Below are 23,161 nucleotides of genomic sequence, written 5' to 3'. Positions count from 1 at the left end.
TACATGGGAAATTTTCTACCTCGTAAGTAGTATTTTTGTAAAAAAAAGGAGCGATTCACCCTCTTGAGCTTATGTTGGCTTTCGGACCATTACCATCAGTCGGATTCTCCAATTATTACCCTGCAGCCTATTCTCTCCACATCCTTTTCAGGTCTCCCCACACCCCCAATCTCCTGTCATCCACCTCTACTGGAGGGAACTTAACTCTGCAAAGTGGGAACAAAATGGATCACCAGGAGAAACCTATGCATATCATGGAAGATAAAAGATTTAAAGATGCACATTGAAACATCAAAACATATCATTAAATGTGTCTTTTGAGTCAATGACCAAAACAGTCCAAATATGTGCTGGGGCAGCCTGCAATTGTTTCAACAAGTACATTTAATGTCAGGGAAATGTGTACAATCTTGAAATTCTTTTTCTTTGCAAACATCCATGAAAACAAAGGAGTGCTCTAGAGAATGAATAACAGTTATAAGTTAGAACCCCAAAGCTCCCCCCAGCTCCAACCTCCTATGCATAAACAGCAGTGAAGCAACAACCGTCCGACCCCAACAGCAACAAAAAAAGCATCTGCAACCTTCACTGAACATTCAAGCGTGGAGCAAAGCATCAATAAAGACACAGACTTGCAGTACCCCAAATACAACTCGTTTACCCAGTAATTCAACATACCACAGGCTGTCTCCTCCTTAATAAGGGAAAAAGAGGTCTCGCCGTTTCACAGCGAGAGGGGAAACATAACAAAACAACTCACTGATTTAAGGTGTTCAAAGTCTGGTGCGTGTTTTTTCTGAGCGTATTGCCCAAAGAACACGAGTCTCCGGGCACACAGCCAGCAGCCAGCTCGCTGCTTTCGATCTTCTGTGTAGTCCCATGACAAATCAGGAGGTGGCACCGAACTCGAATCCACCCTCCTCCAGAGCTGCAAAAACCCGGCACTCTGAAGGTGCACTGGTCTTCCAGGCCACATCCTTGGTGTATCGAAAAGCAACCAGTCGTGACGCCCTGAGGGTGGGTCCCATTTCCGCAAAGAACCGAGTCAGCATGTAACTCCAGGTCAGGGTCTTCAAAAGAATCCTGAAAAGGGTTAAAAAGAGATATTAAAGATAGAATAGGAACTGTTTCCAAAGATGCAAACAAAGGAGTTGCCATTAGGTGCCATGATCCTGAGCTCCACACTCATCGATTGTCACCCACACATAGCATAACCACAACATACTAACTCTAAACAACCAGTATGTCTTTGAAATGTGGTGGAAACTAGAAAATGTGAAGGAAACACACACGGACACTGGGAAAATGTACAAATACCGTACTGTCAGAGGTGGGCATTAACGACCAATCGCTCACACTGTAAAGCAATACACTAACCACGACGTCACCATATCACTCCGAACATCTTGCACACATGAGAGTTACTGAGTCAGGACTGAACTGGGCTCATCAGATCATGAGGCAATAGCAATACCAGCATTACATTGTGTCAAATCTAAGTTACTTTAATAAATCAATTCAGTTTTAAATGAATTAAGGGACTGAGTTTCCACAGCCCTCCGCGAGAGCGAATTCCAATGGTCCGGTATAACTCAATTCCAAACCATCACTCCTCAGTCCTGTCTAACTCAATTCCAAACCATCACACCTTAGCCCATATAACTCAATTCCAATCCATCACACCTCAGTCCCATGTAACTCAATTCCAATCCATCATACCTCAGTCTTGTATAACTCAATTCCAATCCATCACACCTTAGCCCCTATAACTCAATTCCAATCCATCTCACCTCAGTCCTGTATAACTCAATTCCAAACCATCACTTCTCAGTCCCGTCTAACTCAATTCCAATCCATCACACCTCAGTCCCATGTAACTCAATTCCAATCCACCACACCTCAGTCCTGTATAACTCAATTCCAATCCATCACACCTCAGTCCTGTATAACTCAATTCCAAACCATCACACCTCAGTCCCATCTAACTCAATTCCAATCTGGCACACCTCAGTCCTGTATAACTCAATTCCAAACCATCACACCACAGTCCCGTGTAACTCAATTCCAATCCACCACACCTCAGTCCTGTATAACTCAATTCCAATCCATCACACCTCAGTCCTGTATAACTCAATTCCAAACCATCACTCCTCAGTCCCATCTAACTCAATTCCAATCTGGCACACCTCAGTCCTGTATAACTCAATTCCAATCTATCACACCTCAGTTCCGTAAAACTCAATTCCAATCTGGCACACCTCAGCCACATTTAACTCAATTCCAAACCAACACACCTTAGCCCATATAACTCAATTCCAATCCATCACACCTCAGTCCCGTGTAACTCAATTCCAATCCATCACACCTCAGTCTTGTATAACTCAATTCCAATCCATCACATCTCAGTCCTGTATAACTCAATTCCAAACCATTACTCCTCAGTCCTGTCTAACTCAATTCCAAACCATCACACCTCATTCCCATATAACTCAATTCCAAACCATTACTCTTCAGTCCTGTCTAACTCAATTCCAAACCATCACACCTCATTCCCATATAACTCAATTCCAAACCATCACACCTCAGTCCCATGTAACTCAATTCCAATCCATCACACCTCAGTCTTGTATAACTCAATTCCAATCCATCACACCTTAGCCCGTATAACTCAATTCCAATCCATCTCACCTCAGTCCTGTATAACTCAATTCCAAACCATCACTTCTCAGTCCCGTCTAACTCAATTCCAAACCATCACACCACAGTCCCGTGTAACTCAATTCCAATCCACCACACCTCAGTCCTGTATAACTCAATTCCAATCCATCACACCTCAGTCCTGTATAACTCAATTCCAAACCATCACTCCTCAGTCCCATCTAACTCAATTCCAATCTGGCATACCTCAGTCCTGTATAACTCAATTCCAATCTATCACACCTCAGTTCCGTAAAACTCAATTCCAATCTGGCACACCTCAGCCACATTTAACTCAATTCCAAACCATCACACCTTAGCCCATATAACTCAATTCCAATCCATCACATCTCAGTCCCATATGAATCAGTTCCAATCCATCACACCTCAGTCCTGTATAACTCAATTCCAAACCATCAACCTCCGTCCTGTATAACTCAATTCCAATCCATCTCACCTCAGTCCTGTATAACTCAATTCCAATCCATCACACCTTAGCCCATATAACTCAATTCCAATCCATCACACCTCAGTCCTGTATAACTCAATTCCAAACCATCACTCCTCAGTCCCATCTAACTCAATTCCAATCTGGCACACCTCAGTCCTGTATAACTCAATTCCAATCTATCACACCTCAGTTCCGTAAAACTCAATTCCAATCTGGCACACCTCAGCCACATTTAACTCAATTCCAAACCAACACACCTTAGCCCATATAACTCAATTCCAATCCATCACACCTCAGTCCCGTGTAACTCAATTCCAATCCATCACACCTCAGTCTTGTATAACTCAATTCCAATCCATCACATCTCAGTCCTGTATAACTCAATTCCAAACCATCACACCTTAGCCCATATAACTCAATTCCAAACCATCAGTCCTCAGTCCTGTCTAACTCAATTCCAAACCATCACACCTCATTCCCATATAACTCAATTCCAAACCATTACTCCTCAGTCCTGTCTAACTCAATTCCAAACCATCACACCTCATTCCCATATAACTCAATTCCAAACCATCACACCTCAGTCCCGTGTAACTCAATTCCAATCCATCACACCTCAGTCTTGTATAACTCAATTCCAATCCATCACACCTTAGCCCGTATAACTCAATTCCAATCCATCTCACCTCAGTCCTGTATAACTCAATTCCAAACCATCACTTCTCAGTCCCATCTAACTCAATTCCAAACCATCACACCACAGTCCCGTGTAACTCAATTCCAATCCATCACACCTCAGTCCTGTATAACTCAATTCCAATCTATCACACCTCAGTTCCGTAAAACTCAATTCCAATCTGGCACACCTCAGCCACATTAACTCAATTCCAAACCATCACACCTTAGCCCATATAACTCAATTCCAATCCATCACATCTCAGTCCCGTATGAATCAGTTCCAATCCATCACACCTCAGTCCTGTATAACTCAATTCCAAACCATCAACCTCCGTCCTGTATAACTCAATTCCAATCCATCTCACCTCAGTCCTGTATAACTCAATTCCAATCCATCACACCTTAGCCCATATAACTCAATTCCAATCCATCACACCTCAGTCCTGTATAACTCAATTGCAAACCATCACACCTCAGTCCCATCTAACTCAATTCCAATCTGGCACATCTCAGTCCCATATAACTCAATTCCAATCCATCACACCTCAGTCCCGTGTAACTCAATTCCAATCCGTCACACCTTAGCCCGTATAACTCAATTCCAATCCATCACATCTCAGTCCTGTATAACTCAATTCCAAACCATCACTTCTCAGTCCCATCTAACTCAATTGCAAACCATCACACCTCAGTCCCATCTAACTCAATTCCAATCTGGCACATCTCAGTCCCATATAACTCAATTCCAATCCGTCACACCACAGTCCCGTATAACTCAATTCCAATCCATCACATCTCAGTCCTGTATAACTCAATTCCAATCCATCACACCACAGTCCCGTGTAACTGAAATCTAATCCATCACACCTCAGTCCCATGTAACTCAATTCCTAACTTTTACTCCTCAGTTTGCATAAATTAATTCCAATCCATCCACTTCCAGTAAGGAACCTTTCCTTATATGATTCAGAAGTTATCAACCCTTCTTCTGAAACTGAAACCAAGATTGGTGGAGGGTGTGTACAGGGAAAGGTTACAGAAAAATGTGTATCAATTACAGATGTGGGCATTTTACTCCAATCAAGTGTGAGGTGTTCATTGCCACAGTCAGCTGTGGAGCTCAAGTCACTCGATACATGTAAAGCGGGGGTTGATAGGTGCTTCATTGGTAAAGGTGCCTAATTTTATGGGAAGAAGGCATGAGAATGTGGTTGAGAGGGAATAACAAACTAGCCAGATCATGATGAAACGGCAGAGCAGACTCAATGGGCCATATGGCCTAATTCTGCCCTTACGTCTTATAGTACTGCACTTTGTGACCCCAAATGTAAGGGGAAAGTATACAGTTAATGGTGGAACCTTTAACAGCCTGGTTGTACAAAGGTTCCATTAGGTCCAACCCCGTAGCTCTCTGAAAGTGGCCACACAAGATCAAGTCCAAGTTTAATTGCCAGTGGGACATGCACGTGTATGCAACTAAACAAAACATCATTCCTCCAGGGCCAAGGTGTAAAACATAATACATACAGTCACACACAGCACATATTGTTATGATAGCACAGAGAGCCATAAAATAACATTAGCACAAGTCCCTGACTGACAAGGCTTGGAGTAGATATAGTTCATTTTGGCATCTTGATTAGCACAGGTATTGTGGGCTGAAGAGTCAATTGCTGTGCTCTATTGTTCTGAATTCAATGATCTATGTAGTCATTGTTTCTGAACCTCTTGACCGGGGCCGATGGCGGGGGGGGGGGGTGGAATCATCCTTGTATCCATCCTGTTGAGTATGTAAGACCTCTGTGAGTTTCACACATTTCTAAACTCCTGAGAAAACTATAAGCCCGTAAGATATCCGAGCAGAGTTTGACCTCTTGGTCCATGGAATCTGCTCCTCCATTTCATCATGACTATTCATTTATTTTTCCTCTCAGCCCAATCTCCCCATAACCCTTCCTACACTGACTGATCAAGAACCTATCAAACTCTGCCTTAAATATACCCAATAACTTGGACTCCACAGCCACCTGTGGCAACTAATTCCAGATTCACCATCCTCTGGCTAAAGAAGTTGCTCCTGTTTAAGTAAAACAGGACTGAAGTAAGGTGCAGAAAATTAACAATTCTCATGACATATGCCGGTGATATTAAACCAGATTCTGATTCTAATGACTACTTACTCAGTAAACCTTCCATCCCAGCAGTCAGTCGGGTGAACCTTTGTCTCATTACCTCTATGGCAAGTACATCTTCTTCTTTTAAAGTATGGAAGACCAAAACTGTGTTCCATACACCAAGTGTGATCTCATCAGGGCCTTGTACAATTGCAGCCAGACTTCTTTATATTCATACACACCCTCTTTGCATTAAAGGCTGATGTACCATTTCACAAACCCAAGAGATTCTGCAGTGCTGGAAATATTGAGCAACACACATATAATGCTGGAGGAACTCAGCAGTTCAGGCAGCATCTATGGAGAGGTAAACTACAGGCCACAGATTGGATAAAGATCTGATGAGGGGCTTCAGACTGAACATGGAATACTTATTCCTCTCCATAGATACTGCCTGACCTGCTGAGTTCCTCTAGCACTTTCTGTGTGTTGATGTACCATTAGATTTCCTGTTTGCTGTACCAGAGCACTATTCTTTAGAGACATATTGTGCAAGACACCTGGGTTCCTTGAACGTTACTGTCATGTAATTAATATTTCAATGATATTTGAGTGATCTTATGTATATATTTTTTGATTCAGCATTCTTGTTTGTTTACGGATCATATGTAAAAATGCTTAAATTTCGTATGTCATCTAGTTATCACGTGCTAAGTTTGCACCTTGCTTAAAGTAAAACTTGAAGTTCCACCTATATTTCAGACACCCCACATCTTCCTTTAATTATTTTAATGTATTGAAATTCCACAACATAACAATTATCATTTACCTAATTTCTCACTGCTGAACAGATTTTTTTTATGTTTTGGACACTAAAGAGCGTCCATAAAATGTGGACATACATTCGTGCGTATATGTCAACATGACATTTTTCAATACTATACATTAATTTAGCTTGAAAATAGTCTCCTGACGCCATTTTACATCCTTCTCCCTTCTCACAATCCTGCACGGTTCTGCATCATCAAGAACTTCAAAAAACAATATACGGTACACACAGTGGTCAGTTTATTAGATACATGGTGTAAATATCCAAATAGCTAATCATGTAGCAACAACTCAATGCATAAAAATATGAAGACATGGTCAAGTGATTCAATGGTTCAGACCAAGCATCAGAATGGAGACGAAATGCGATCTAAGTGACTTTGACCATGGAAAAGTTGTTGGTGCCAGACAGGGTGGTTTGAGTGTCTTAGAAACTGCTGACCTTCCAGGATGCTCACACACAATAGTTTCTGGAGTTTCCAGAAAATGATGCAAAAAACAAAAAGAAAACATCCACAAAGCAGAATTCTGTGGGAAAAAATGCCTTGTTAGTGACAGAGGTTAACGGAGAATGGCCAGACAGGTTCAAGCTGACAAGAAGGCGACAGTAATTCAAATAACCACATGTTCCAACAGTGGTGTGCAGAAGAGAATGTTTAAACACAAAACACATCGAACATTGAAATGGATTGCTCTCCTCCGGCCACTTTATTAGGGGCACCCTTGCACCTAATGAGTTGGCCATTGAGTGTATAGAACAGTACAACTCAGTACAGGCCCTTCAGGCATAATGATGTGCCAAACTTTTAACCTACTCCAAGATCAATTAAATGTCTCCCTCCTACACAACCCATAACCCTTCATTTTCCTGACATGTTAATTGTTTCTTATATGTTCCTAATGAAAACAAAAAAACTCACGTCATTTTAAAAGTTTCTTCACCGGCAGTGAATCCATTGAATCACTCTAGTTGGCATTCCCCCTCCACCTTCTATTAGCTCAGTCACTGCACTGCATTCTAAACACTTTAAACCACTTTTTATAATACTGTTTATATGGTACTCATGCATGAATGCAGATTTTATTTCATATCTATATTTTTTATATAATTCTTTATTCTTAATAATTTTTGATTGTTATTTTTGCATGTGCACCAACAAATAGTAGCAAATTCCTAACGCATCTACATGTATATGGTGAATCAAGTTGATCCTTGATCCTTAGACCACAAGATATAGGAGCAGAATTAGGTTATTTGGCCCATTGAGTCAGCGCTGCCATTTCATTATGACTGATCTATTTTTCATCTCAGCCTCCCTCAATTTCCTGCCTTCTCCCTGTATCCCTTCATGTCCTGACTAATCAAGAATTCATCAAACTCTGCCTTAAATACACCCAATCACTTGGCCTCCACAGTTGCCTGTGGCAACAAATTCCACAGATTCACCACACTCTGGCTAATGAAATTCTTCCTCCATCCTCCATCTAAAAGAATGCCCCTCTATTCTGAGACCCTCTCCTCTGCTCTTAGACCATCCTACTATAGGAAATACCCTCTCTACATCCACTCTATTGAGGCCTTTCAACCTTTGGTGGGTCTCAACAAAGACAGCCCTAATTCTTCTGAATTCCAGTGAGTCCAGGCGCAGAGCATCAATGCTTTTAAATCCCGGAATAATTTTCATGAACCTTTCCAATGTCAGCTCAACCCTTCTTAGATAAGGGGCCCAAAACTGTTCGTGATACAGCAAGTGAGGCCTCACTAGGCTTTATAAAGTCTAAACATCTTGCTTTTATATTCCAGTCCCCTTAAAACAAATGCTAATATTGCATCAGCCTTTCTCACCACATACTCAGCCTGAAAATTAACCTTTAGGAATTCCTGCACAAGGACTCCCAAATCCCTTTGCACCTCAGACTTTTGAATTTTCTCTACATTTAAAAGGTAGTCTACCTTTTATTTCTTCTACTAAAGTGCATGACAATATACTTTCCAACACTGTATGTGGTTTCCTATAGTGGGGGCATCAGAACTAGAGGGCACAGCTTCAAGATTGAGGGGCAACCTTTTAAAACAGAGGTAAAGAGGAAAAGATTAGCCAGAGGGTAGTGAATCTGTGGAATGTTATGCCATAGACTGCTATGAAATCCAAGTCCGTGGTAATATTTAAGGCAGAAGTTGATCGTTTCCTGATCTGTCAGGACATTGAGGGATATGGTGAGAAAGCAGGTGTATGGGATTAAGTGGGATCCGGGATCAGCCATAATGGAATGGCAGGGCAGACTCGATGGGTTGAATGTCCTAATTCTGCTCCTATGTCTTATGGTCTTATGGTCTTCCTAACATGGAGAACATCTTCAAGATGAGGTGCCTTGAGAAGCGAATGTTGAAAGGCCTGGACAGTGTAGATGTGGAAAGGATGTTTCCCATGATGGGAGAGTCTTGGACAAGAGGACACAGCCTCAGGATAGAGGGACACCCTTTAAAAACAGAAATGTGGAGAAATTTCTTTAGGCAAAGGGAAGTGAATTTGTGGAACTTGTTGCCGTATTCAGCTGTGGAGGCCAGGTCATTGGGTATAGTTAAGGCAGAGACTGATAGATTCTTGATTGGACATGGCATCAAAGGTTACAGGGAGAAGGCCGGAGATGAGGAGGAGATAGAAAAGAAGCATCAGCCATGATTGAATAGCAGAGCAGACTAGATGGGCTAGATGGCCTAATTCTGCTCCTATGTCTTAATGGTCTTATGGTCTGTCACTGAAGACACTCACCATCCAGAATATGCTCTCTTCTCATTGCTACCATCAGGGAGAAGGTACAGGAGCCTGAAGACACTCACTCAGTGTTCTAGGAACAGCTTCTTACCCTCTCCACCAGATTCCTGAATGGTCCATGGGCCCATAAACACTACCTCCCTATTCCTCTTTTGTTCTATTTAGTTATTTTATATTTTGAAGATGTCCTCCATGTTAGGAAGACCATAAGACCATAAGACATAGGAGCAGAATTAGGCCATTCAGCCCATCGAGTCTGCCCTGCCATTCCATTATGGCTGATCCTGGATCCCACTTAATCCCGTACACCTGCTTTCTCATCATATCCCTTGATGCCCTGACTGATCAGGAAACGATCAACTTCTGCTTTAAATATAACCACTCTTCATAATTCTTTGATATCTTGCACCATACTCCAAAACAACAAATTTCATGACATACACACACAACACACTCAGCATCTGCAGATGTCCTCCTGTTCGTAATTTCATGACATATATCAATAATGATGAACTAGGTTCAGATTCTGATTCTAATTCCAAACCTAATCTCGTCAATTTTATCAACATTGCTATCAAGTCACACACTGCCGTCAGATTCACTTGGATCTCATCAGACATTTCTATATTTCTCTGTCTCTGTCTCTGTCTCAGGAGGCAAACTATTCAACAATATTTACCATAAACACATTGACCTCCACTGGTTCTTTCTCCCATCCTGCACCCTGTAAGGACTCACGTACAGCTTCTATTTCCTCTGTCTCAGCTACATCTGATCTCAGAATGAAGCCTCCCACTCCGGCACATCTGAAATGTCCTCCTCTTTCAGGACATGTGGCTCCCCCTCCAAAATAGTTGACAGAACTCTCAGCCCCTCCAAACAATCTTCTGGAGAAGATGAGCAGTTGGAGCACCATCTGTGGGCGGAGTTAGGGAAGGGACAATTTGCCAATGTTCTGGATCGAATGCAGGTTTTTGACCTGAATCGTTGAAAATTTCTTTCCTGGCGCTGCTCAACCTGTTGAGTTCCACCAGTCCATTGTGTTGCTCTGATATACAGTCTCCCTGGTTTGGGATCAGTTGAGTATGCATTGTGGTTGACATGGACTAGATGGGCCAAGAGGCCTATATCCGTGCTGTATTGCTCTATGACTTCTCCACAGATAATTTTGCCCACGAAGGAATACCTGCGAATCTTGGATTCTCTCCTCCGGAGACAGGAGCAGAATGTTGTACTGATTTTTTTTCTGGAAATGTTCCAATTCTCCGATATTTTAATCAATTCTTGGCAATGCTGGCCCATGTTGGTAATTTGTGCATCTGTGGAACCTGCAAGGATATATAATCCCAGCCAGGAACAGTGCCAGCCAGCGCTTGGTAACCGGCATTCTGTCATGGGCCGTCTCCTGCTTCTGATACACCTCTTCCTCGTCCCCACTTCAGGGGAGAGTGACTCACTCTGCCGACTTCGGGGAAGGTTTGACCTGCCGCGTATTTCAAAGGACGGAGATATCGTGGTTGGTGGGTCGTTCAACATCCACTACTACCGAGAGGAGCAATCTCTTGACTTCCGGTCGGCCCCGGGACCCCCCGTATGTAAAAGGTCAGTCCTGGTATCTCAGAGAAAAAAAACGAGGTTTGCCGTCTTGATTGACTTAACATGGATATAAATTGTATCTTAAAAGTTAGCATCTAAGATTTTGTTTTGTTTAAAGTTCGGGCCTACATTCTAAAACTGTGGCATAACAGAACGGGTGAAGGTTGAATATTGGGGTTACAGTAACTTACCAAATGAAAATACTTCGCATGGAAAAGGCATGAAGTTAAAAACTTCAAGTGATAACCGTTCCTAACTGACCCCTCAACCATCAGGCTCTTGAACCAAACGGGATAATTTCACTCACCTCATCACTGAACTGTTCCCACAAACCATGAACCCACTTTCAAGGGCTCTTCATCTCACGTTCTCTGTATTTATTGCTTATTTAGTTATTATTACTATTACGCTTTTTTTTCTTTTTGTATTTACTCGGTCGTTGTATTTTGCGCATTAGTATTTGTCCGTCTTTGCGGTTTTCCATTGATCCTGTTGTGCTTCTCTGTATTTACTGTGAATGTCCACAGGAAAATTAATCTTCGGACAGTATATAATAACATTTATTTATTTGATAATAAGTTTACTCATTTTGAACTTTGAATTGCGAAGGCGCCATGAGCTGGGCGAAAAAATTGCAAAGGGTCAAATTAGCCTGGAAAAAGTCAGAGAGTCCAGCAGCATCTGTAGGGGGAGAAGAATTGTGGGTCTTTCGACCTGATGTTACTCGACCTGTGAACTCCTCCAGCGTGGAGTCGCAAGAGATTCTGCAGACATCGGAATTCTGGAGTAACACTCGCAAAATCAAAAGCGTTCTGCCTGATAGTGTACGGGACAACATCCCACGCACCACCAATCTACAGGGACTTGAGTTATATATACATATATATATTTGATAATTATATGTTTTTCTACGTTAACGGGGCCATGAATAACAGTAGCGGAGTTGCGTCCGGCAACTGTAGGAATGAGGCTACCAGGGTCGTCAACAAGCGAAAACCTAATATCAGGAAAGCTACGTGGAATATTAGATCTCTTCTTATACAAGGTAAATTAGAAAATGTGGTTATGGAAATGAAAAGACAAGACAAACATACTCGCACTATGTGAAACGAGATGGACGGGGGGGGCGTGGTTCAAAAGGGATGATGGCTACCAACTGATCTATTCAGGAGGAAGTAAACGTAAGCACGGAGTTGGAATTTTGGTAGACAAGGAAACAGCGAGAACTATCAAAGGCAGTGCATCCATTTTCGAAAGAATGATGATGATTAAAATTTCGGCGAAACCATTTGACATTAACGTCATACAGGTCTATATGCCAACCACGGACTATGACGATGACGAAGTCGATCTAGTCTACGGAGAAGTTGAGAGGCTAATGAAAGAAAAACTGAAAACAACGAAATAACTGTGATTCTTGGTAATTTTAATGCCAAAGTTGGCAGCGCAAGAGAAGTTATGACGGTTGGACCCTTCGGGCTTGGCGAAAGAAACGACCGCGGAGAAAGACCGGTTGAATATGCAAAAGCTAACAAACTAATGATAGTGAACACCTGGTACAGTGTGCCAAAACGGAGATTGTACACGTGGACCAGTCCTGATGGTTCAGTAAAAAACCAAATTGACCACATTTTAGTAGCCAATCGGTTCAGGAATGGAGTGAAGCAAGTGAAAACGTACCCTGGTGCTGACTGTTATACAGATCACAACCCTGTGGTATTGGACGTAAGTGTGCGTTTGAAGAAGCTGAGAAAGGCCAAACCATCAAACAAAATAGATTTTGATTTGCTTATTACGGATGAAGCAAAAAAGGTCGAGTATTTGGCCGAAACGGAGAATAGATTTTCAGTCTTAGATGACGGGGGTAGCAACATGGCAGTGGAGAACATCTGGGAAAAGTTTAAAACAACAGTAACAGAAGTTGCGGAAAAGACTTTGGGTTGTCAGAAAAAGAGAAAAAGCCATAACCCTTGGTTCACCGATGAGCTGAGGAAGTTAACTGAAGAAAGAAGAAAGGTAAAAGATCGGGATAATGAACGCTACAAAGCCCTACACCGCTTGATTCAAAGAAAATGCAAGGAAGCGATAGAGAATTGGATGAATGAACAGAGCGAAGAAATTGAGCAGTATCAACGAAGTCATGATTATAGAGGACTTCATCAAAGGGTAAAGGACATGACGAAATTAAGGAGGACCGTGCTGTCAGTTGGGTGTATTGAAGACGGTAGTGGTAATCCATGCTGTGAAAAACAAGAGATCATGGACAGATGGGTTGAGTACATCTCGGAATTATTTGAAGATAGCAGGACTGAAGATTTACCAGAATTAAGTGAAATGACTAATCAACCTAAACTATCAGGAAGTGATAGAAAACACAGACATGGCCAAGAACAGTAAGAAGGCATGGGCAACTGTTCGGAAACTCCACTCAGACAATAGACCACCACAGAGAATTGCTGCCGTAACACCCAGTCAGTTTGTCCACCAACTGATACTAAATGGTCGACCAAATAACAAGGAACGGAGGCAAAAGGAAAAGCTACATCAGGAGATGAAGTCAAACGGAAATAACAACTTCCCACCTCTCACCCTGGAAGAATTAAAGGATGAAGTAATCACAGCTAAAATCCAACAAAGCTGCTGACATAGATGGGATTCTTAATGAATTCCTTAAACATCTTGGACATAAAGTACGCCACTGGCTTTTATCCCTTTTTAACCGTTGTCTAAGATCATTAAAAATACTTAAAAAGTGGAGAAGAGCCAAAGTTGTTGCTCTCCTAAAACCCAATAAAGACCCCAACATTCCTAAAAAACTACAGGCCGGTTTCCTTGCTCTGCACCCTCTATAAACTCTAAGAGAGACTCATACTGAAAAGAATATCCCCCTTTCTCGAAGATCTTCTAACACCAGATCAAGCCAGGTTCAGGCCAGGCCGCTCTTGCTGCAGTCAAGTCCTGAACTTAACCCAGTACAGTATATTGAGGATGGCTTTGAAATGCGACAAATTACAGGGGCAGTATTCGTTGATTTAACAGCAGCATTTAACACTGTGAATCACAGAGGCTTTCTACTGAAATTATCTAAAATGTTAAAGAACGAAACCACAGTCAAAGTAATAAGAAGCCTCCTAGAAGATCGTAGATTTTGTATAGAAATGAATGGAATTAAGAGTAGGTGGCATCCACAAAAGAATGGACTTCCACAGGGATCAGTCCTGGCACCTCTACTATTTAATGTTTACACAAACGACCAACCAACCTTTCCTAACACACGCAGGTTTATCTATGCAGACAACCTATGCATAGCAACACAAGCTAACTCCTTCCAAGAAGTTGAAGTATAACTTACAGCAGTCCTCGAAGCAATGAAGCAATATTATGAAAAATGGTCTCTGAACCCAAATCCACCAAAAACTCAAGTGTGTGCATTCCACCTGAGGAATCGAGAAGCAGCTCAGAAACTCATTTTCTGGTGTAGGAAGGAGCTCGAATACCATCCGACTCCAGTTTACCTGGGCGTGATACTGGATAGGACGCTCTCATTTGTCACCCACATCCAAAAACTCCGAGGGAAAGTTGGCTCTCGCAATTCTCTCTTGAAAAAATTAGCTGGCACGAAATGGGGAGCTAATGCTCACACAACTGCCCTAGCACTCTATGCACCTGCAGAATACTGTGCACCTGTGTGGGGCAGATCAGCCCATGCTAAGAAAATAGACCCATTGCTTAACGAAGCCTGCCAAATAATCACGGGCCCACTGCGCCCCACACCCACTAACATCATTTACAGACTTGCAGGCATTGCTCCCCCAGAGATCCAAAGACACACTACAACAAAAATTGAGAAAGGTAAACAGAACTCAGATCCACGGCACCCACTACATCATCATGTGCCAGTTTCCAACCGCCTAAAGTAGAGGATAAGCTTTGCTACAGTGGAGGAACTACCGCACGGAGCATCCCCCCAGACATACAGGATTGACATCTGGAAACAAACAGAAGCCAGAACCCCACCAAACAATACAGCGCAAGACCCCACAGAAATGTTACCAGACGGGGCACTGCTTGACAGACGGAAGTGGTGCACTCTCAACAGAGCGAGAGCGCGAGTTTGTAGGACAGGAGACAATATGGTGAAGTGGGGTTTAAAGACCAGCAAATCCTGTGAGTGTGGTGAAAGGGTGCAGACAATTGAACACGTTCTGCGCAACTGCTCACTCTCACCTGATTTAGCTGACACTGACCTGCTGAACATCAACCAAACAACACTAGAGTGGCTGGCTGTCTGGTGTGACAAGCTATGATGATGATGATGATGATGATGATGATGATGATGAACCTAAAATATTGATGTCAGAGATGGAAAGTGCGATTCGGAGTCTAAAAGTCAGAAAGGCTGCTAGTGAAGATAAGATTTCCACTGAAGTTCTGAAATCACTTGGTCCGAAGGGAAAAACGAACCTTTTAGCGATATTAAACAACATTTATATGACAGGAAATCTTCCGGAGGACTTTCTCAGATGGGTATTTATCGCCTTACCAAAAAAGCCAAGGATGATAAAATGTAACGAACACAGGACGATAAGCATAATGTCTCACTGCATCAAGCTACTGTTGAAAATAGTGTTCGGCAGAATGAAAGGTACAATCAGCGATGAAATTGGAGAAACAGTTTGGTTTTTGTAAAGGCTCAGGAACAAGGGAAAGAATATTTGCGATGAGAAACATCGTGGAGAGATGCATTGAGGCATAAAAGACCATCTACTTATGCTTTATTGACTATGAAAAGGCTTCTGATGAAGTAAGACACGAGAAAGCAATAGAGGTGCTGAACAAGTACTATCTGGGATGGGAGAATGTACGGATAATAAGGAACTTGTATCGGAAACAGAAAGTGGCGGTCAGGGCAGAAAATGAGCTATCACCATGGGCATGTATTAAACGAGGCGTAAGGCAAGGCTGTGTTGGCACGCCGGATTTGTTCAACCTCTACGGAGAATGGATTTTTCGGGAATGCGACCATCAGGAGACAGGTATTCCAATCGGAGGCCGGAAGGTGGATAACACCAGATATGCGGACGACACCGCGCTGTTAGCTGACAGCGAATGCGAACTGCAAATTATGCTCAATAAAATGAATGAGAAAAGCCTTACCTACGGACTTAAAATCATCCCTAAAAAAACAAAATCGATGGTGGTAAGCAAAACAAAGACTCATTCATGATGATATCGTTAGAACTGAATGGACAAGACGTTGAACAGGTGCGAAAGTTTGAATATCTTGGCAGTTGTCTGACAGATGACGGGCGATGTGAAGTTGAGACCAGAAGGAGAATAGGTATGGCTAAGACCCAGTTCATGAAGCTAAAAGATCTACTTTGCAATCGGAAGGTAGACATCCAAAGTAGAATCTGCTTCCTCGAGTGTTACGTATGGTCAGTTCTGAGGTATGGATCAGAAACATGGACCCTGAAGAAGGATGACACAAACGAAACTAATGCTTCTGAAATGTGGTGCTATCGACGAGTGTTGAAGATCAACTGAGTAGAGAAAGTTTCAAATAAGAGGGTTTTGTCCGAAGTTGATAGACCACGGACATTGCTGGAGAAGATTATGAAGTTAAAAGTTGCTTATTGTGGACACGTTACGCGGAGAGATAACATCTTGTCGGACCTGCTGTATGGAAAGGTGGCGGGAAAGAAAGGAAGAGGAAGGCAAAGAACAACGTGGCTGGATAATATCGAGGATTGGACCAAGCTGGACAAGACCAGTGATGTTGTGGACAAGTGTCGGGACAGAGCGGCTTGGAGAGAGATCGTCCACCATCTGGAAATTCCAGATGCGACCTAACGACGACGATGTTTTTCTGCTGCCGTAACTATAAGACCATTGAGTGCGGTGTGACTCTTAGTACTGTATTTTGCCCCTTGACCCCGCAGTTCGGTTTAGTTGTATTCATGTGTATAATTGAATGACGATTAAACTTGACCTCGAACTTGGATGCCTAATGCTTTAGTACGGAAACTGGTCCGCGTTACAAAATGAGGCCGAAAAGAAACATTAATCAAGAAAAATGGGAAGGCATAATGTAGAAATAATGACGGCTTGTGCACTGGGGGAATTTTCACTCTAGAATGGAGGTTCTTAACTTGGGGTCTACGGACCACTGGGGGACCGTGGATAGATTCTAGAGGAGGGGAGCAAGGGGTCCGTCAATTTGAATGGGAAGAAAATAACCTCTGTCAGAGGTTCTCATCCTGCGGTCCACGGACCCCTTGGTTAATGGTAAGGCTCCATGGCATAAAGATTGTCAGGAACCCCTACAACTTAAATTTAGCATTTCGTTCAATTATGAGTGTCGGCAACAAACCGCAGTAGCTGAGACTTTGTAATCCTATGTATTTTATTTTATATATTAAAGTACATTATTCTGAGAAGGGGTCTAGAACCCTTGCTCTAGAACGGCAAGATGGACTCTTGGCCTCACAGTCTCCGTTGTTATGATCTTGCACTTTATCGTTTACCTACACTGCACGCTTTTCGGCAGAGGTAACACTTTATTCTGTACTATTATTTTACTTTGCTCCACCTCAATCCACCTCAATAATTTGATTTGTATGAACAGCATGAAAGACGAGCTTTTCATTGTATCCTGGTGCATGTGACAAGAATAGACCGTAGAACATTGTAGCACAGTACGGGCCCTTCGGCCCCTCCCCCGATGTTGTGCCAATCCTTTAAACTATAAGCCTCCTCCAAGATTCAAGATTCAAGATTCAAAAAACTTTATTGTTATTCTAACCATACATCAGCTCTGCAGGGCAGAATGAGACAGCGTTTCCCAGGAGCAGTGCAATCACAACATAACAAATGCAACACTAAATAATAAACATAACAATAAATAGTAAAACACAACAGCCACATGTCAGTTAAATCAGTTATAGGTGTCCAGTGCAAGTTAAAAGGGTCCAAAGCAGAGTCAGGTGGAGCAGCTATTTAGCAGTCTGACTGCCTGTGGGAGGAAGCTGTTTAGTAGCCTTGTGGTTTTAGTTTTGATGCTCCTGTAACGTTTGCCTGATGGCAGAAGAACAAACAGTTCATGGAGAGGGTATGAGGGGTCTTCAATGATGTACCGTGTCTTCTGGAGGCATCGACTCTGAAAGAGGTCTTGGACAGAAGGTAGGGAGACCCCAATAACCTTCTCTGCTCCCCTAACCACCCTCTGCAAGGCTTTTTTGTCGACAGCACTGCAGCTGGAGTACCAGGTTGTGATGCTAAAGGTCAGCACACTCTCAACCATGCCTCTGTAGAACGTAGTTAAGATGTTAGTGGGGAGTGATGCTTGTTTAAGCTTCCTCAGAAAGTGCAATCTCTGCTGGGCCCGTTTCACAATCCCAATGGTGTTCCTGGACCAGGTGAGATTGTCCGAGATCTGCACCCCAAGGAACTTAACATTTTCCACTCTCTCCACTGTGGAGCCGCTAATGCTGAGGGGTGTGTGCTCGGGCTGAGACCATCTGAAATTGACGATCATCTCCTTGGTTTTGGTGACGTTAAGCATCAAGTTGTTATCCCTGCACCAGCTCTCTAGGTGTTTGACCTCCTCCCTGTACATAGTTTCATCATTTTTGCTGATGAGCCCCACCACTGTGGTATCATCTGCAAATTTAATGATCAGGTTCTCCTTGAATCTGGCTGCACAGTCATGTGTTAGCAGTGTAAACAGCAATGGGCTAAGGACACAGCCTTGTGGGGATCCAGTGCTCAGTGTGATGGAGTCAGAGATGTTCCTGCCAACACGGACTGACTGTGGTCTCTCTGTCAAGAAATTCAGAATCCAGCGACACATGGCAGTGCTAAGGCCAAGCAGCGACAGTTTCTCCACTAGTCTCTGCGGGATCAATCTGACCCTTCCCTGCTACATAGAGCTCCTGTCTTCTAACATGCATGTGACTCTTGAACGACAAGATGGACCCTTGGCTTTACAATCTACCTCGTTATGATCTTGTACTTTAAGGTTAACCTGTACTGCACTGTTTCCGTAGCTTTTACATTTTATTCTGCATAGTTATTGTTTTACTTTATCCTAGCTCAATGCACTAGTAATGCTTTGATCTGTGCAAACAGTATGCAGGTCATCGTTTTCCACTGTATCTTGATGACAATAATAAATAATCCACCCCCAAAACGAAAGAGCTCAGCGAGTCAGTCAGCGTCTGTGAAGGGCTGAGATCCTTCATCTGGGCTGAAAAGTCCCAACTGGTTGACTGTCCACTTCCCTGTTAAGTGCTGCCAATCCAGCTGAGTTCATCCCGTGTGATGTGTGTTGCTCCCCAGTTTCTCCAGTGGATTGTATATCATTTCAGGTTCTAGCACCTGCTGTCTCTTGTCACTCCAGATTGAAAAGGGTGTCCATGACGCCAAACCGGTGCAGGTGACTGTAAACCTTTTCCCGTATTTCGTTCTGCGGTTTCGGTCACACTGAATACCTAACTTGGTGCAACTCCGGCCCCTATTTATTCCAGTCCAAATGTGCTTTCCATCCGATGGAATTGAACCAAAGTCGCAGGTACCGGGCTGCTTCGCAGTTGCTGCCTTGAGTGCACTAGGATCTCCGTCAAAGGTCTTCGTATTATTGTTCCCTCGCGTTTGATTTCCCTCTGAATGACACAGGCCTGGTCTCTCGGAGGCAAATCCCTCCCACCATTAAGGATATCTGCAAGGAGCACATCAACAAAAAAAGCAGCATCCATCATCAAGGACTCCCACCATCCAGATCATACTCTGGTCTCGTTGCTGCCTACGGAAAGGATATAAAGGGCGTCTGGTCCCATGCCACCAGGTTCACTGACCGTTATTACTACCCTTCAACATCAGGCGCCGGAACCAGCATGGATAGCTTCACTCAGCTCAACACTGAACTGATTTCACAACATATGGATTCACCTTCAAGGACTCTACAACTCATGTTCTCAGTATCATTTACTTGCTTATTAATTTATTAATTTTTAGCAATTGTACAGTTTGTCTGAGATGTAAAGGGACTTGGGAGTCCTTGTGCAGAACAATCTAAAGGTTAACTTGCAGCTAGAGTTGGTGATGAGGAAGGCAAATGCAACATTAACATTCTCCTCAAGAGATCTAGAATACAAGATCAGGGATGTGATGCTGAGGCTCTGTAAGGCATTGATGAGGCCTCACCCTGAGTATTGTGAACAGTTTTGGGCTCCTCATCTAAGAAAAGATGTGCTGGCACTGGAGAGGGTCCAGGGGAGGTTCACAAGGATGATTCCAGGAATGAAAGGGTTATCATACGAGGAACATTTGATGGCTCTGGGTCTGTACTCACTAGAATTTAGAAGGGTGAGATCTCATTGAAGCCTTCCGAATGTTGAAAGGCCGAGACAGAGCAGATGTGGAAAGGTGGGCAGGGCGGGAGGGGGGTGGTCTAGACAAGAGGGTACATCATTTAGAACAGAAATATGGAGAAAGAGGGTGGTGTGTTTGTGGAATTTGTTACCACAGGCAGCTGTGGAGGCCAGGACATTGGGTGTACTTAAGGCAGAGATTGACAGGTTCTTGGTTGGACACAGCATCAAATGTTACAGGGAGAAGGCTGGGGAGTAGGGCTGAGTGGGGGGACAGTAGGAACAGCCATGGTTGAATGGCAGAGCAGACTCTTTAGACCAAATAGCCTAATTCTGCTCCCATGTCTCACGGTCTTCGTTTGTACATTGACTTTAGTCAGTCTTTGTGTGTAGTTTTTCATTGATTCCATTGTGTTCCTTTGTACGACTGTGAATACAGTACTTGCAAGAAAATGAATCTCAGGGTATAGCTACGGTGATAATATGTTTACTTTGAACTTTGAAATCTGGCCACACTAATACTGATGCAGGTAATTCAATACTGCAAAGGGTATCTTCATGGTGTGGAGAATGGATTTGGTTGCTGTTTGCAAGGACTAAGAACACTAGATATAGGAGCAGAGTTCGGCTATTTGTCCCATCAGGTCTGCTCCACCATTTCATGTGGCAATTCATCCATTTTTCCTCTCAGCCAATCACCTGCGCTCCCCTCCACCAACTCCCTTCATGCCCTAACCAATCAAGAGTCCATCAACCTCTGCCTCACATATACCCAATGATTCGGCCTCGAAAGCTGCCTGTGGCAATGAATTCCACAGACTCACCACTCCCTGGCTAAAGAAATTCCTCCTCATCCCTGTTCTAAAAGGACACTGCTCTATTCTGAGACTGTGTTCTCTATTCTTAGACTCTCCCACCATACGAAATATCCTCTCCACATCCACTATCAAACCCTTTCACCATTTGGTAGGTTTCACCCCTCATTCTTATGAGTTCTAGTAATTACAGGCCCAGAGTCATCAAACACTCTTCTCATAACAAGGCATTCAATCCTGAAATCATTTATGTGAACGTCCTTTGAACCCTCTCCAGTTTCAGCGCATCCTGTCGAAAATAAGGGGCCCAAAACCACTCACAATACTCAAGTGAGGCCTCACCAGTGCTTTATAAAGTCTCAACATTACACCCTTGCTTTTATATGCTAATTCTCTTGAAAGAAATCCTAACATTATATTTCCCTTCCTCACCACACACTCAACCTGCAAATTAAACTTTAGGAATCCTGCATGCCCATGTTCATATCATCTACAAACTTTGCAACAAAGCCAGTATCCAAATTATTGACATAAACCAAAAAGAATCGGTCCCAACAAAGACCTCTATAAATCTCCACCAGTCACCAGCAGGCTCTCTTTGCTCCCATTCCTCACCACTGACTCAGCCTGCAAATTAACCTTTAGAGAATCCTGCACAAGGACTCCCAAGTGCCATTGTGCCTCCAGTTTTTGTATTTTCTCTTCATTTAGAAAATAGCCCACCCCTTAATTTCTTCTACCAAAATGCATGACCATACACTTCCCAACACTCTATTCCATCTACAACTTCTTTGCCCTTTCCCTTAATCTGTCCATGTCCTTCTGTAGTCTCTCTGCTTCCTCAAAAACGACCTGCCCATTCACTTGTCTTCATTCCTTCAGCAAGCTTTGCAACAAAACAATCAATTCCATCATGTAAATCATTAATGTACAGCATAAACAGAATCAGTGCCAACAAAGACCACTGTAAAACACTACTAGTCTCCAGCAGCCAGTCAGAAAAGGCTCCCTATATTCCTACTCTTTGCCTCCTGCCAATCAGCCACTGCTTTATCCATGCTAGAATCTTTCCTGTATCTTTCCATGGGCTTGTAGCTTGTTAAGCAGCCTCAGGTGTTGCACCTTATCAAATGCCTTCTAAAAATCCAAGTACACAATACCAACTGATTCTCCTTCATCTATCCTGCTTGTTCTCCCTTCAAGGAATTCTAACTAACTTGTCAGACAAGATTTTCAAGGAAACCATACTGACAATAGCCTGTTTTATCATGTGCCTTCAAGTATCCCAAAACTACATCCTTAACAATCGACTCCAACATCGTCCCAAGCACTTAGTTCAAACCAACTGGCCTATAATTTCCTTTTTTCTGCCTCTCTCCCTTCTTGAAGAGTAGAATGATATTTGTAATTTTCCAGTCTTCTGGAACCATTCCAGAATATAGTGATTCTTGAAAGATCATTACTAATGCCTCCACAATCTCTTCAGCCACCTCTTTCAGAACCCCACAATGTACACCATCTGGTCCAGGTGACTTATCGACCTTCAGACCTTTCAGTTTATCAGAAACCTTCTTGTTAGTTATGGTAATTTCACATACTTCATGCCCCCAACACCTGGAACTTCCAGTATACTGCTAGTGTCTTCCACAGTGAAGCCTGATGCAAAATACTTACTCAGTTCATCTGCCATTTCCTTGTCCCTCATTACTACCTCTCCAGCATCATTTTCCAGTGGTCTGATATCTATTCTTGTCTCTTTTTTACACTTTATGTATCTGAAGAAACTTTTGGTATCCTCTTAGATATTATTAGTTAGTTTCACCTTTACCTTCTT

General features: G+C 42.9%; 1 protein-coding gene across 1 annotated transcript in view; it reads left to right on the top strand.

The window, feature by feature from the left end:
* Nucleotides 1-12,599: 12,599 nt before the first annotated feature.
* LOC140196972 (vomeronasal type-2 receptor 1-like) overlaps nt 12,600-23,161 on the top strand; it is a 40,322-nt gene continuing 29,760 nt past the window's right edge. Inside the window, exons 1-2 of the mRNA XM_072256908.1 lie at nt 12,600-13,157; nt 15,934-16,341. Coding sequence (XP_072113009.1) covers nt 12,600-13,157; nt 15,934-16,341 — 966 coding nt within the window. The remainder of the gene's footprint in view (nt 13,158-15,933; nt 16,342-23,161) is intronic.

This window comes from Mobula birostris, chromosome 4, assembly GCF_030028105.1.
Source record: "Mobula birostris isolate sMobBir1 chromosome 4, sMobBir1.hap1, whole genome shotgun sequence".
Taxonomy (NCBI): Eukaryota; Metazoa; Chordata; class Chondrichthyes; order Myliobatiformes; family Myliobatidae; genus Mobula; species Mobula birostris.
The sequence above is the reverse complement of the archived record's forward strand: the minus strand, read 5'-3'. Positions and strand labels throughout refer to the sequence as shown.